Source organism: Crocodylus porosus, unplaced genomic scaffold, assembly GCF_001723895.1.
Source record: "Crocodylus porosus isolate Cpor-Errol unplaced genomic scaffold, CroPor_comp1, whole genome shotgun sequence".
Lineage (NCBI taxonomy): Eukaryota > Metazoa > Chordata > Crocodylia > Crocodylidae > Crocodylus > Crocodylus porosus.
In genome coordinates this window covers 38,627,861-38,644,161 of record NW_017728915.1, presented here as the reverse complement: position 1 = coordinate 38,644,161, position 16,301 = coordinate 38,627,861, and the positions used below count along the sequence as shown (strand labels likewise).

At 45.8% G+C, this 16,301-nt stretch overlaps 1 protein-coding gene across 11 annotated transcripts in view; it reads right to left on the bottom strand.

The window, feature by feature from the left end:
* ZC3H18 (zinc finger CCCH-type containing 18) overlaps positions 1-16,301 on the bottom strand; it is a 45,243-nt gene that overhangs the window by 17,790 nt on the left and 11,152 nt on the right. For 9 of the 11 annotated variants that reach the window (XM_019536013.1, XM_019536015.1, XM_019536014.1 and 6 more), the window contains exons 7-9: positions 15,336-15,368; positions 13,645-13,771; positions 12,182-12,474 (exon numbers count right to left, since the gene is read on the bottom strand). In XM_019536013.1, the coding sequence (XP_019391558.1) occupies positions 12,182-12,474; positions 13,645-13,771; positions 15,336-15,368 (453 nt within the window). The remainder of the gene's footprint in view (positions 1-12,181; positions 12,475-13,644; positions 13,772-15,335; positions 15,369-16,301) is intronic. The other 2 variants (XM_019536018.1, XM_019536023.1) reach the window with 1 other exon arrangement.

The following is a 16,301-nucleotide window of genomic DNA, read 5'->3' as shown; positions in this document are numbered from 1 at the left end:
ACCCACTGCTTTCTCCTTGGCACAAGACTAGCTCTACTGCAAAGAAAGAAATTAGACTGGATCAACAGGACTTGTCATGACATGTCATTCTGGCTATTTCTTGGCACCATATTAGCCTTCAGGTGCCTATAAATGCACTGTCTAAATTGTTCTAATATCTTTCTAGGTATCAAAATGAGACTTGCAGGACCTACCCTTCTCCCTGCCCACACTTTTTTTTTTCTTTTTTTTTTTTAAAGAATGAAGAAGAGAAAGAGGAACTAGGTTTGCCCTTTCTAGAAGTCAGATAACTGCTAAATTTCATAGAGCTTGCTTCCGTTAATTTGCTGAGTTCTCAAGGGTTGATTTCATCAGGCCCTGCCGACTCAGACACATCTCACTTACCTAACTCCTTTCTTTAACACATGCCTTACCCAGCCCGTCCTATGCTAACCTTTTGCCTGGTTTTAGTTAGGTATCTGGTCAGAGTTAACTTTTTGGGAAAGAGTGAAGCAAAGGAGTGAAACACTTTGGTCTTCTCTATGTCACCCGTGTCAGCAACGAGAGGAAGCTCGGGGAAGGTGTGTGTCCTTTACTGAACGCAGGAGGCAACCTAGTGACAGAGGATGCGGGAAGGGCTGAAGCACCTGATGCCTTTTTCACCTCTGTCTTCACAGGCAAGGGCAGCTCTCAGATTACTGCATCGGGCAGCAAAGCTTGGGGAGGAGGCGAGCAGCCAACAGTGGCACAAGAATGGGTTAAGGACTATTTAGAAAAGCAGGAGGTGTGCAAGTCCATGGGCTGGATAGGATGCACCAGAGGGTGATGAGGAAGTTGGCTGACAGGATTGCAGACCCTCTGGCCATTATCTTTGAAAACTTGTGGCGATTGGGAAAGGTCCCAGATGGTCAGAGAAGGGCAAATCCTTAAGAAAGGGAAGGAGGAGGATCCAGGGAACTACAGATCAGTCAGACTCACCTCAGTTCCTGGGAAAAAAAAAAAGAAAATCACAGAGCAGGTTTTCAAGGAGTCTGTTTCTAAGCACCTGGGGGAGGGGAAGGTGATTAGGGACAGTCAGCATGGATTCACCAAGGGCAGGTCATGCCTGACCAATTTAATTGCCTTCTATGATGAGATGACTGGCCCTGCAGATGCAGGAAGAGCAGTGGACATGATACATCTTGACTTTAGCAAGGCTTTCGATACCATCTCCCACAACACTCTCACAAACAAGCAAAGGAATTACAGGCTGGAAGACGGGACCGTAGGGTGGACGGAGAGTGGGCTGGAGCATCAGGCTTGGAGGCTAGTAGTCAATGCCTCGATGTCTAGTTGGCAAGCCAGTATCAAGTGGAGTGCCCCAGGGGTTGGTCCTGGGGCCAGTTTTGTTCAGCATTTTCATCAACAACCTGAAAGATGGGATGCAGTGCACTCTCAGCAAGCTTGCAGATGATACGAACCCAGGGGGAGTAGTAGACACGCTGGAAGGTAGGGCTAGGATTCAGAGAGACCTCAACAAATTGGAGAACTGGACCAAAAGAAATCTCATGAGGTTCAGTAAGGAGAAACACAAAGTCCTGCACTTAAGAGGGAACAATCCCACGCACCAGTACAGGCTGGGCAGCAGCTGTGCAGACAAGGACCTTGGGGGGGGAGGGGGCGGGCAAAGGACAAGAAGCTGAATATGAGCCGGCAGTGTGTCCTTGATGCCAAGAAGGCTACCGGCATCCTGGGCTGCATTGGTACAAGTGTTGTCAGTAGGTCAAGGGAAGTGATTATTCCCTTCTGTTCAGCACTGGGGAGGCCACATCTGGAGTCCTGCGTTCAGTTTTCGGCCCCCCCACTACAGAAAGGATGTGGACAAATTGGAGAGAGTCCAGCAGAGGGCAACAGAAATGGTTCAGGGGGCTGGGGGACAGGACTGGTGAGGAGAGACAGGGAGGAACTGGGCTTATTTGGTCTGCAGAAGAGAAGATGGAGGGGGGGATTGAATAGCAGCCTTCATCTCCCTGCAGGGGGGCTGCCAAGAGGATGGAGCTGGATTGATCTCAGCGGTGGCAGATGACAGGACAAGGAGCAATGGGCTCAAGTTGCAGCAAGGGGAGTTGAGGTTGGATATTAGGAAAAACGCTCACAAGGAGGGTAGTGAAGCACTGGAACAGGTTACCCAAAGAGGTGGTGAAATCTCCATCCTTAGGGGTTTTTAAGACCCAGCTAGACAAAGCCTTGGCTGGGATGATCTAGTTGGGGCTGGTGCTGCTTGGAGCAGGGGGTTGGACTAGATGCGACCTCCCGGGGTCCCTGCAACCCTCATATCCTATGATCTTTTATTTGCTCTTTTCCTGTTAAGACCTAGATTTCTATTTGGAGGCATTTATAGACCCTTTCTATTGCCTTATGTCTGCTGTTAATTGCAGCTCATTTACATATTCACTCTTTCTGATGTTCTCCTTACATAGTCCTGCTGTTTTACAGTTATCCTGAATCACAGACCTTTGTTTCTGCTTTTTGCATTACTCCTTTTTGATTTTCAGATCCTTAAGAGTGCTGATAGAGCCAAACCTCTCTTATTGTGTTTCTCATCTTTCTTCCCTTGTGGGAGGGTGTGTAGCTGAGCTAACAGTCTACTTAGTAGCAGCCAGCTATTCTGCATGCTTTTACCCCTTTGATTATCTTCCCATGAGAGCCATTCTACCAGTTTCCTGTGTTTACTACAGGATGCCTTTTTTAAACCAGTTATCTTTGCTCTACTACTCACCCTCCTTCCTTGTCTTAGGTCAGTGAGTCTCACGACTGTTTTCATCTGACTAACCTTCCACCTATACATTTTAAAGCATTATCCCTCTTAGCTGGTATCAACTCTAATAGCTGGTGCCATGGTCACTTCTGCAGCATGACCTGGACTGTCCAATGTCCTGCCATGATGCTTTTCCAGGTGTCTGGGTAGAGTCCTCCACTACAGTCAGGTCTTGCCTTCTGGATATACTCGTTTAGCTGCCTAAAAATGCCTCATCTACATCCTTGTTCCAAGCTGGTTACAGTCGACTCCTGGCCTTTTGTCTCTTGTATCTCTACCTTTCAATGCGTGTTTCCTATACTTCAGGAAAGACTATGCATAGTCTTAATATAATACAACATCTCTGTTTTCCTCCCTTGTCCGCCCTTCCTGAAGGAACTCTACCTTCCACATCAATATTTCAGCCCTGCTTGTGATACCTATTATAACAGCAAGTCATAATACAACAGCAGTTACTCTCATGTTCATCCATTTCAAACAGGCTGTCTGTGCATCACGTGTCCCAAACATGGATCATCTAACAGAGGACAACAGGGCCCAATATTCATATCTGGACTAGGTCTGAAGGCCACAACCGAGTTACAGCATACAGCAGAACGGTACAAAAGAAGGCAGTCCCCTGCCCAAGAGTGCCAATAGCAGCGAGACATGAGCCATGAGAAAGGCATCCTCTTCCCCACTCTGGAGGCACAGAGAGGTGACACAACCTGCATAAGTCACAGAAGGGTTCCCTTGGCACAACTCTCTCCTAGGTGGCTATGGGAAGCGGGGCTGGTGTAAAAGTGTGCGGCCATGCAGTTTAGGTCTTACCCTGTGGATCTGACATATCAGGCCAAAACTAGGTCAACTGAAAATCCTCTTAACTGTGCAAGGACTATTAGATCTCAGAATTGGAAGGCAGTAAGCCAGGACCACAGAAGATCTTAACTGAGGGGCATTTTGCCTTTCTAGAGCGTCCCCCGCCTCTCACAAATAGCCTGCAAGGGACTCCCTTAAAAAACACAAAGTCACCAACTACAGGCACTGTAACCACCCCATTTCTGCCTCCGCTTGAGTCCCCGATCAAGGCTCACTTTCCCTTAACGCAAGGTTGTCAGTTGTGGCCGTGTTGGTCTAAGGGCATAGGCAGGCAAGGTTCTTTGGGTAGACGTGATATATTTTGCTGCACCAACTCAATAGTTGGAAAAAAGATCTTTGCAAGCTTTCGGGCACAGACACCCCTCTTCAGGCATTGGGAGATGGCTGCTGTTATGTGTTCTCAATGCAACTGCTTGCTCATGAAGTCGGGAAGAAGCAAAGCCAACCGCATACACCTGTCACCTAGTTTCATACGGATTACACTCCCGGGACAGGGCTTTTCCTTCCCCTGCGGCGGGAAAAGAAACCCACGCCGAAAGCCTGGGTTTTGCACGTGCTTCAGTCTGACTCAGTGATGAACATGCAGTCACCCTACTGTCAGGAGGCAAAGGCAATGCTTCGGTGAGGGCTTTTCCAGCTAGCCTTTCCGCAAGAACGACCTGCATACTCACTTGCAGCATCACGCAATAAACTTGCTCACCTCTGTACCATCAGCGGAAGACAGTGCAACTGGTGACATCTTGCAGCAAAATACTAGTGGTACTTCAAACAAACCTGTTCAGTCTGTATTTGCTTAATAGCTACATTTCAATTGCACAATTAAAAAGCTTTTGTTTAAGAGAGACTTTCGAGGCAAAGCACACACGATCTTCCTGCTGTGTCTTCAGCTGGGTTTGTAGGCATTCACAGAGAGGCCACGTAGTGGAAAGAGTCATCAACTTGGTGCTCTTGGCTCAGTCCAGATAGATAATCAATACCAATTGGGAAAACTCTTGCATGACCTGGGGGGAGGCCAGGACACAGCAGTTCAGCAGATCTTTCTCATTGCTAATTGTTTTGCAAATCTCACAAGTCATTTGTGAAAAAAAAAATGAAACGTGCCACAACTGACTGGCTTCCAATTTTGACCATGGCTTTTACTAAAAGGATGCAGACCAGACTTGGCTCTGGAAGCGAAAGGAGGCAGGAAAAGGTAAACGCAATTGCTCTGCAGATCAGCACTGAGCCAGCTGACTCTGCTGCAAATCAAAGAAACCACTCCGAGGACTTGAAGCATGTCACTTAATTCCAGCAGGAAATTAAAAGGGGAAATCTGGTCTCACGCCCCAAGTTTGCCTCATAATGTATTTATGCAAATTATTACAAAGCATTTCTAATCTTATCCGGAAAATCATCCGGACAGAGAAAGTGCCTGCTTCCTTCCTTCCCCTCCCCACCCCCAGCACAGGTAACACACATCTTATCACCCAACAACAGCTGGTGACTCAACTCGGCTGCAAGCCTACTGTTCTGAAGTGTGGCTACATTTTAATTTTTGAAAGAGGAAAGTCCACCACTATTAATTTTAAAGGATTGTTTTCTAGCAGGAAAGTAAACTTTGCAAGTGTCACTGACATCAGCACAAGTTTTGCAGAAAAGCAAAATGGAATTTTACAGCAGGAAATGAAGTCAAGGAACTTTAGGAAACCAGTGGTCAAACCCAGGTCTTCAGGCACAGAAGTTTAGCAACCCTCCTCTCCCCCCCCCAAAAAAACAAACCAACCAACCAAACAAAAAACCCCAAAAAACAAATTTGAAGCACTGCACGTATGTGTTACCCTAGGTTTTATATTTAGCACAGTAACGGGGATTAGGATCTTTAAAATCCTGTGGGTTGTATTGGCAGCTACTCTTTTTTTTTTTTGCAAACCAAACTGCATCCAGATGATTTGAAAAACCTCATCCTTTAAGTGCTAACATTTCTGACTTGGGGAACATGACTGCCAAGATGAAGGAGATGTTTCAGTCCAAGGGAGAGCGAAGTTGAGTCACAGCTGGAAGGTTTTCTTCCAAACCACAGGGGACCGACTTCAAAATGAAGGGAAGAAGCTGCTCTCATTCTGGAGTATCTGACTCTCTTCCCAAGGACCAGATTCCGGCTCATGGGTATAGGTATGTGCCTGGAGGACTGCACGTTTGACTCCTTAGATCAAAAGCCTGTGCTATGGGGGTACAAGGGCACGGTTACTCTGCCTCATTCCTTACAGTCATTTCATGAGAGCCGGCAAAAGGAATCTTTCTAGCAAGTCCAGCTTTTAAACAGCTACCAAGACAAAAATGTATTCCCTTAGATCTACCCTTAGTCACGCAAGTCAGAGGCAGAGCCTCCCTTTACACATACACAAGGGCTTTGCTTTTTACAATGCAAGCAGAGGGCAAACCTGTACGAGCAGCAAGCCTTTAAAGGGATGATTTTTGCTACAGCCACTCAAGATACAAACCCCAGCTCATTGTATCATTTACATAATAGGGTAAAATCCTGTTACCAGCTACAGTTAAATCCTTTTGCTGCATTTGAGATAATGCTTGCTGTTAACATACAGTCATTTTTTTTATTGGGGGGGGGGGAGACTAAAGACAAACAGCTAAACAGATGTGGCTAATCAAGCTTTATCAGGAGCTAATTAGAAGAGCCAACAGTGATCAAAGACCATTAGAAAAAAAAATTAGCAATTCTTACAAAAAAACCAGCTTTGCCAGTTTGCAACAGCCAACATCTCTGGCTCCTGAATCACGGTCTGTTTAGATGGTGCCCCTCCCTTTCGGGACCAGCCTTGTTCACATGCTCTCCAGACACTAGGTAACCAGGTACATGTTGCAGGAAGGTTTAAACGTGCAATTCCACTGTTCCAGAACGTGCCCAATAAAATACCCTGATGAAAGTCACTTCCCTTTAGTGTCCCAAGTAGCCCCAAACTGTGTTAACTGGATCACACAATTTCCTCCTTGAAGAAAGCATAAATCTTGTATTTGCCTCACTGGATCTGGATCTTCACAACGTTCCCTAGCTGCAAGGTGCATGCTGACTGCATGCCACGGTCGGATAAGGGTGTACAATACTTCCCGTTTTATTAACCGGTCACAACAGAATTTACGAAGTTTAAGGCCCTACGTGAACTTACTTTTCTTTAAGGGAGTCACCACAACAGCCAATGCTGTCCACTCCTTCCCCAGCAAACCTCTGACTTCCTGCCTTATCTTTTGCAGCCCTTGAGTTAATACTTTCTCCTGGTCTCACTGCCCTTTCCTGGCAGATGCTGACCTTTGTCTCGATTGCACACACCTTTGTCATCTCGCACCTGGATGACAGCTGTGCAAGGTACCTTCGCACAAAGCCATTAAGGAGAAGAGTGTTTGAACCCATCTCTGAGCCAAGTGGGCTACCATGAGCTCATCACATGTATTCTCTGCCCTCCTTGCTGTCCTTTCTGGTCTCCGAAGCTGCCTCTCTCACAGACCAGTGGTTTTTGACTTGTGGTCCGCACACTATGCTTAAGGGGTCCACAAAAGATGGTTATGATCAGTCAAAAGTATGTGAATACCCACACTTATAATTCAAAGGGGTCCGCATCTCCATTCAAAGTTTTTTTTAGGAGTCCGCAAATGAAAAAAGGTTGAAAACCACTGCTATAGTGCATCAAATCAAGTTTGGAAGGTCTCCCAGAACATCCAAGAGATCAACCAAAGCTCTGGGATAAGGTCCCTAGCTAAAGGGACAGGCTTCCTCAGCAATGAAGGATCACAGACCTCTCTACCCTCTCCAAACAGGCAACTCATCCCTTGGGGAAGGAGCACTCACTGCCTATAGCTGACAAGTACTGCCTTGCTCTTCCCCGAGAGCATTTCTCTGTTGTCTTGTATCCAACACATTGACAGCAAGCTCTTTGGGACAGAGACTGCCTTTCTGTTCAGTTCCTGTAAGCACTTAGCACTGAAGGGGTCCTGTTTCACAAGAGGAGAGCTCCCAGGCACTAGGATAACGCAACAAAGGAATGAATTGCTCAGCAGATCAGCTGTGTTTCTAAATCCCACTGAGATCCGCAGCAGGATGGAGAACCTATGCAGATCAGTTAGAAGAGTGGAGCATTTTAGAGAATCACAGACAGGCAGGGCTGGAAAGGACCTCAGGAGGTCACATCTAGTCTAACCCCCTGCTCAGAGCAGGACCAGCCCCAACTACATCATCCCAGCCAAGTCTTAAAAACCTCCAAGGATGGAGAGTCCTTAACCTCTCTGGGTAGCCTGTTCCAGTGTTTTACTACCCTCCTGGAGAGACAGTTCACCTACTATCTAACCTAAACTTCCCTTGCTGCAACATCTGCCCTGTGCCTTAGCTGGTAGAAAGGCAAATATAAAAGGTAATCCAAGAAATGGGCAGAACTGCACTGGAGTGACTGCACTGGAGAAACCTTCACAGAGTCGAATGAGTTTCACAGAACCCCTCTGATCCCCACCAAATGCTTTACATAACAGCGAGATACGCAGCAGTCCAAAGGCCAAGAGGGCATGAAGCCGGCGTTCTGCACCCAGCAAACACTCTGGCAGCCTCAGGCCTCCTTTCGAGATGGAGAATGCTGATCAAGTAATGCAATTATCCCTCTCTCCGGTCACCAGAGCCGGTCCTCACTCGTTTGGTGCTCAGTGCATGGACTGCCTAAGGCAGAAGGTGGGACTGTGCCAGCATTGCACTCACACTAATGTTTTGGAGGACTATTCCTCATGCAAGCTGGAAATGGGAGAGGGGAGCGTAAATATATTTTTGAACCCATCCGCCTTTAAAGCCTATATTAGAGGAGCCTGTCGAGTAGCCTCTCCTTGGAAAGGAAAAGAAAAGTTACAGCCAGCATCATGTGCGTGGAAGAGTGTTGCAAGGAGGTCCCCCTTCACTTCTGAGCAGATTTCTAGTCCTCGGACCAATCTACAATTTCCTGTTCCAGCAGAACTGAACCATTATTTTATAATGTCCTTGCTTCTTCAACTTGTCTTTCAACCTCCCAGTTACAGCCTATTTGTAGGCTTCTGGAGGTGGGGGAGAGAGCAGGAGACTCCTGTGTTAATGCACTGAAGGCTATTTACTTGCAACTACAACTGCCCTGGGTACAACTGCAGCACTGATCCTTAATAGTTCAACAACTGTTTAATGGCTCCTGGCATGACTGCTGAAAGCCTGAGTTTTCAAAGGCCTTCTAAGGGGTCCACAAAAGGGGCCAGTCTCAAACAGGCTAAAAAGGATGGCTGTTCACATCCCAACTGAAGACACTGATGGTACAACGTACTGCGGCTGTGCATGGAATGCTACCCAGCCACCGGTTGCATAAGGAAGTGCGTGCTCGCTTGGAACAACACCACCGCTTCGCATCATGCAGCCATGTGACGCAGGGAAGTACTGGATGTCATGAGCCAAGAGCCACAGAAAGGCTGGAATTGCCAGCCATTGGGATCTGACAATTAGGGAAAGCACATGAGGCTATAAATGGATTCCAAGAGGGCAGCACGACTTCCACTAACCTGCAGGCTTCTCCCTGGTAAATATGAATCAAATTCAAAAGAGGTTACACATTAAACAGAATTAGCAAGAGGCTTATTTCTAGAAGGCTAACGCACTAAAATAGAAGTCTTAGCTATAAATAGTGCCAAGTTACTCAGAGATAAGAAGGCAGGGAGTTGGCGAGTCCCTGGTGGGTCACCATGTGACGCCGGGTGAAGCTTGAACGGCCGGTACAAATCATCCTGGCGTGGAGACAATTTAGGAGGGACGCTGGGTCTGGAAAGGCAGAGCAAAGCCATTGCTTAAATGAGACAGCTGTAGGAAAGAGAAAGCATTGGGGGGGGACGGGCTGCTCCCCTCAAGGGAAAATTAGCCCTGTTACTTCTCAGAGCTGGGCCTCTCCTTCTGGCGAACAGGACTTAAAGGAATTGCTTTTCATTTACTTTTTCTGCTTTGGTGCATCTCACTACTGACAATTCCCACCCCCCACGTAGTGTAGTGCATGTGGATGGATTAAGTGGGATTCTGACAATAGGACCTGGGGATCGGTCTTATTTTTAGATCAGATTTTCCTCAACAGGAGCATCGTCTCCATTGGAAACAAAAAACATCCTCAAATAGCTGGACATTGTTAAATGCATCTTTTACTCCACTCCCTTGTAGAGGCAGTGCTGGGCACTTTGACTGCACTTCATTTGAGTGCTTGCTTCATTTTCATTACTTTTACAATGCTTGAGGGGTGCTTATGCCCAAAATCTTGCAAATAATTTGTTTTTGCAGAAATCTAGTTGGTTTAATAAAGATAATCAATCACCTCTACCATGAGGTCCAATTCCTTTTGCCTCTAGACCAATACAGCTACAATGTGGATACCTGCCTCATTTGAGAGCACTTTTTTGTTATAAAACTTCCATGTCATGTACAATAGCAATCACTCCACTGTAGCATAAAAACCCACCTGACCCCCAACAGCACGGTTTTTATGTTTTTAAGCCACCTATAAAATAAAGCCAAAGTGAGCAGCTGCTCCTGGCTTCCTACAGCACCTTCACTTGAACTTGCACAAATTACTTCTTGTACCAGCCAAGACTGGAGTGGATTTGAAATACTGGCTTTTCAACTAGTAGTTCTAGAAATAGCAGAATATCGAGCCAAAAAACAGCCAAACAGAAGAACTGTCCAGATGAGCAGTGTTTTCCATTAGGCAAAAGCAAGGCCATGAAAAACAAGAATTTTCCCTCCCTGTGCTTATCACAGGCAGACCCCAAGTATGAAGTTTGGTATAGACATGCAAGATCCAGCTCTCAGATCACTGCGCTCCCGTTTAGGGGAACGGGCTGAACTGCACCCATGGAGCATGTGTGATCTCAGAGAACTGGGAGACAAGGCAGCTCAGTCTCCTTTCCCCATTCAATCTACTGCCTCAGTCTTCAGACTGATATCAGTCATCACAGCTGGTGATATTTAGAGAAGCAAATCAACTTGCATCACTTCAGCCACCAAACAAGGATAGGAATCAAGAAGCAGTCGTCATCAAGTTGGTCTGAATGTGAACCTTAGCCGCAACTAAGATAACAGAGCTGCATGAATAGCCCTTACTTAGAACAGAGTATTCAACTTGACAAATACGCCCAGGCTAGCACAGCCCTGGACCACTTCTTATACATTTGGGTGGGGAGGAGGATCCCAAATGAAATGTCTTCCTGTTAGAAAACAGGCTTTCATCAAAAATCAAAATGTCCCAATCAGGGGAATCCAAGCCAAAGGGTTAAATTCTAGGTCTGATGAACATTAATCCCTGCACCCACCTGAAGTACATGGGAATGCTAGTTCTCCCAGTCCTCTTCTCTATGATGGGACCAGTCCCAGAGCATGTTTCTATGATGCAGTGTACTTCCTCATTGCCCCCACCTCTCCCTCCCATGGCCAAGAGGCACTAGAGTGACCCAGTAGCCACCAAGAGAGACTACCACATCTCAAAGATGACTTAGTTCTGAGTTTTTCATGACCCCTATTTCCCCATGCTGCTTGGCCAGATTCCATCTCCTACTAATACCTCCTCATTTCTAAATCCCAAGGTTTTTCTTCTGACCTCTGCATTCAGCAAGCAGCTTTGCCATCTCAACATTTCCCACCCCCAATTCCAGGCAAAACAAAGATGGTGCAACAGCAGGATTTCCAATGTGCTGCAAATGCCATTTTCAGCTTCAGTATATAGAGGGGTTTATAATTAATCCAAATGCACTCGGAAGTTACTGTGGGCATGTATTGCCTAACTGACCCTCAGGGAAGCAGAGGCATGGGAACCACAGACCAGATCAGCTCTTTGCTCTACCTAGTCCACTATTCTGTCCCTATCTGTGACCAGTGCTGGAGTTTTTGGAGGAAGGTGAAAGGAGCCTGCCAGTCAGCAAGTCTGAATGACCTGCCCTACATTAAATCTCATCCTCACTTATAGTCAAAATTGCTTTAAGCCCTGAAGCTTGAGGCTCTATAGCCTCTCCAAGCCCCACTCACTTCTTAGCATTAGCTTACTATACAAATACCTAGTCCATCCTTGAATTTTGCCACGACAGTGACTTGCCAAATCCATAGAAGTCAGTACTGGGCACAGAGCTACAACTCAGGTGTCCTGCTTATGAGTCCTGCACTCAGACAGCTGGATTCCCAAGATGCACACATTAGCATCATGCTGGTTTCTGCAGCTTGGAGCAGGCCAGACCTCTCACAGGGGCAAAGTAAAAGACACGCAAAATCCTACAACAGGAAGCTTAACCTGTCTGCTCTACTCACAGCCAGCTGCTGCAAAATCCCCCAAAACACTTGTTGCGTTTTAGCTCCACTTAGTGGCCAGCAAGCTTCATTTGAACTGCACATTCCCAGTGATCAGTGCAGTTGCACTGCTCCTCCTCAAGAGCAGTATGAACCAGAAAAGCATAGCTTCCTGCCTGCTTACAGGCTGCTCTTTGCTTAATACCCCACAAGTAGAAAGGCACAATAAGGGAGAGCCAAGCACATACCTTGGTAGCTGCGGTGACCGAGGTTTGGACTTTTCTTTCTCCTTCTCCCGCTCCCTCTCTCTGTCCCGGTCCCGGTCGCGGTCTCGATGCTGCCTGTCTTTCTCGTCCCTCTTGATGCGCTCCCTCTCACGTTCCCACTCGTCTTTCCTCCGCTGGCGCTCCTTGTCGCGCTCCCGCTCGCGCTCCCTTTCTCGCTCCCGCTGCCGTCGCTCCCTCTCCCGCTCGCGCTCCCGTTCCCGCTCACGCTCGCGCTGTCTGTTCTCTCTTTCCCTTTCCCGCTCTCGCTCTCTTTCCTTGCAAAAAAAGAAAGAGACAGGATGACATTTCTGTACCACTTCCACGAGTGCATTGCCTCCAAACAAGGTTTTGAAGTCTTGGATTAGACACCGTTATCCCAGCTCCCCTAGTTACAACGCGACATTGAGAGGGGGGAAATGGAGCCTGTGCACCATGTTTCAGGATCAGCAACAAGAACTGTAAGAACATGCAGCATTAGATTCACCCCCACTGTAACTTCACCAAAGGCAACAGGCACCCAGGCTGAATCTGGTTCAACCTTTATCCCTTGAGAACCAACATCACCAGGTACGTGGCTGTTCAGAAATGTTTGTGAAAAGAGCCTCTGAGCATACTACTAATCTGTCATATTATAACTATGAATTTTGCAAGTAATTGCAAGAATTGATACTGTGCCATAAAAAGCAGCAGCAAAGACAGGCCACTGTCTGAGCATCACTTCTGAAGAGTCTTACAACTACCAGTAAACAAATTAACGGGTCTCTTCTGCCACTGCAAATCTGAGTGTTCAGCAAAATTAGTCCTTCTGAGACGCTGCAACAAAGCTTTACTGCCTTTCCACATGTCAAGGACCGTTTTCAATAGAATACTCAGCTTTCCCTCTTGTATGCAATAATACAACCCGAGGAGACTGCATCTGGTGCTCTCTCTAGAGACTACTGTTCTCCCTCTTCCCACTGAATCAAACACCATACGAAATTCCAAAGCACAATGTGCAGTAAGTCTCAAATACCCATTTATCTCAGTGAAGTCCACTAGTATACATGATGGCAGAGATGCCTAACTCTAACACTCTCATATAGCCTGGTCTTCATTTAAAACCTTCCTTTGGTTCAATCTCCAAAACGCTACGCATGTCAAGTCAAATGTCTTAAAAAAAAGACAGCTAACACCTGTTGCTGGGTGCAGCAGTGAGTTTTGCTTTACTGAAGAGAAAGACCATCAACTCATCAGGACAGGCCTGTATGACCGTCTTGTCTGGCACACTGTACATTGCCAGTGCTCAAAAAGTCAAGACTGAATAATTGGAGGTAACCAAACCATGATGCATACAAGACAAGAGGGGGAGGTAGAGAAATCAACAGATTTTGATATAACATACTGGAAATGAAGTTGAATGGACTCCTAAATCAGCCAGAGGAGGAAAGTTTAGACAGGCGGATTACCTTACTTACTCTGTAGTTACGATATGGGTCGGGGTCTGTATACTGAACCCTGAAGTTCTCATATTGCCCACCACGCCAGAACCGTTCTATATCATAATCATAATACGGATCTGTATAGGGATCAAGCCTGCAATGACAAGCACAGGAAAGTTAGATGGGTAAATCTCACCTGCACGCTGCACTTACGATGAAGATGCTACACAGTCTAGATCAGGTGTGCATGCTCACATACCAAGAGGGAAAACCCTGTTCAAGAGTACTCCCTGCCTAAAATGGCTTATTCGCTCTGCATCTTGGCAGGGGCACAGAAGTCTTCCTTTCAAACATTACAATAAAATGAAAACTTTAGAACAGGCACAAAAGCTGCAGTTCTGATGAAGAGGACACAAAGGAACGCCGCAGGCCAAAAGTAATCTATTCAACTGGGGTAAATCTGGAGAAATCTAGAAAAAATTTCTGGCCCATCTATTTGGACTTTTGTGCAGTTTCTCCTCAGTGCATGCATGTGGCGCCTATCAAGGACCATATAGACATTAGAAGGAGAATAGGTCTTAATCTTCTACTGTTGTGTCAGTGGGCTGAGCGCATAGCACTTGGGAATGAACAGGCATTTTTGCAGTTTTCTACTAGGGGATAAAAATGCAGTCCCTGACATCACTTTCCTAAATGTTTGAGGTCATAATGCAGATACTGGAACATGCAGTTTGGATTTTCCAACTGAAAAAGTATCATTTTCCACTGTGAACACATTCACATACACGCATAACTGTGGAGGTGTGCAAGAGGATGATCTTTTGGGGTATGAGTCCAAAAGCCTCCAAAACCTTCCCTGTGAGAAGGTTTTTACTAACACTACTTAATGCAATTTTTCAGCATGTGCCCAACAACAACTAATCCCTGCCAACCAGATGGGATGGGGGGCGGGGCGCATAATAACCACTTTACACAGACAAGGAAAAGGGTATGGAGCTCCAGTAACTTCCAAGGCCACAGAAGGAGCTACTGGCAGAGCCAAGATTGGAAATCAAAGGCTCCTTTCTTCAGTATCTCACATGGAGGTAGGAAGAATAAGAGTGTTCCCATTTAAAAACAGACGTTACAAGAAATCTAGGGAAGCGTGAAATTCAACTGTTGTACTGGAAGCTACGACAGCACGTGGATTTCAGTACTTTTATGTGGCTTAAGATGTCCACTTTTCTGCTTGACGTGATATTCAAGGCAATAGTAAAAGGACAAAGGTGATTCCTAGATACTAATGATTTAATAGAGGCATAAGTTATCAGGACCATGCCAGGTGACAAATGCAATTCTAGGTCTTAGACCATTAGCAAGAATGGGTTCAGTGACTCTGGGTGTTCAAAACTGCAAACTACTGCAAGACAGAAGTTCTTACTTTTCATTCCACCCTCAACCCCAAACTCCCTCGTCCCTTTCTGTAATACCCATTTGTCTGTCTGTATAATTTCATTTGTGAAAACAGGCACAACTGCTGTGCCTTCTAAGTGTATTTAAGGAAGAGGCTAACTTAATTTAAAAACCTATTTTCCAAACGTAGTGGAATCCAATCTAAAACGTGCACACCATCCATTACTGGGACAACCATCTGTAGCCAAGGAAGTTTTAAGTACAATGGAAGAAAACAGGGTATTTTCTTACAGCTGGTACAGTACTGAAAGCAAAGACCTGCTTACCCATAATTAACGTTTTCTTTGATGTCCGCCTCCCTATAGTTTTTCAAAAAAGAAAGAGGGATTTATGAACTATTTTGTCATCTCCATCTGTCACAAGACAAGCAATATCATTATCTGAAACACCAATGGTTAATATTTGCCACGAGATGCCACTCATCTCGTACAATGACTATAAAGGTGAAAAAAAAAATCAGATGTTTTTCAACTTTAAAAATGAATGGCTTGACTATGAATTTGCATGTTATTTCCCATAGCATTCTCTTCCTGAGGACTTTGATGGTCCCCTTTTTAAACACTTGACTCATTTTAGTTTTTAGTACTTTGGCTGGGTTCCAGAAGTTAAGCATGCGCTATGCAAGGAGAGCTCAGCACCCACAAAACAGAGCTCTGACCTCAAGCAGAGCTTCTGGGCACTATAGCAATATAGAAAAATAAGTCACCCAAATACTTATTTAGGACAGGAGATTTATATTGTGTTAACAGCGAAACTCTCAACCCAGACCTTGAATACATGACACACTGTTACACATGAGGTACAGTCAACCTGCAAAATATTAGCGAGAAAGCAAAAAGGTGTATCGGTAAGATTTTTCAGAGGAGGATGAGAGCAAGGCCCAGAGTGACCAGTGTTAGCTTTTACTCTATAAGCAGAAATTTACAGAATTAGTTGCAGGACTTCTTCCCTGGTAAAATGGAGGAAAGGGTGTTCAGTTTGAGTCCTGAGCCAATCTAAGCTTAGGGAGCCAAGTTTAGCTTGCCTCTCTTCAGTTTCCATTTCTTTCCCAACTCAGACAAGGGACATTCAAAATAGCTGGAACCAAGGCTCGAAAATTCACTGCCCTATAGCGTGGAGGAATCTTTCCATGGCATGCATATATGCATGGTGGGGGTGTGGGGAGGTGGAGAAACAGGAGGCTCACCCATCAGCTCCTACAGAATGCAAGGACTTTTTTTTTTTTTTTTTTA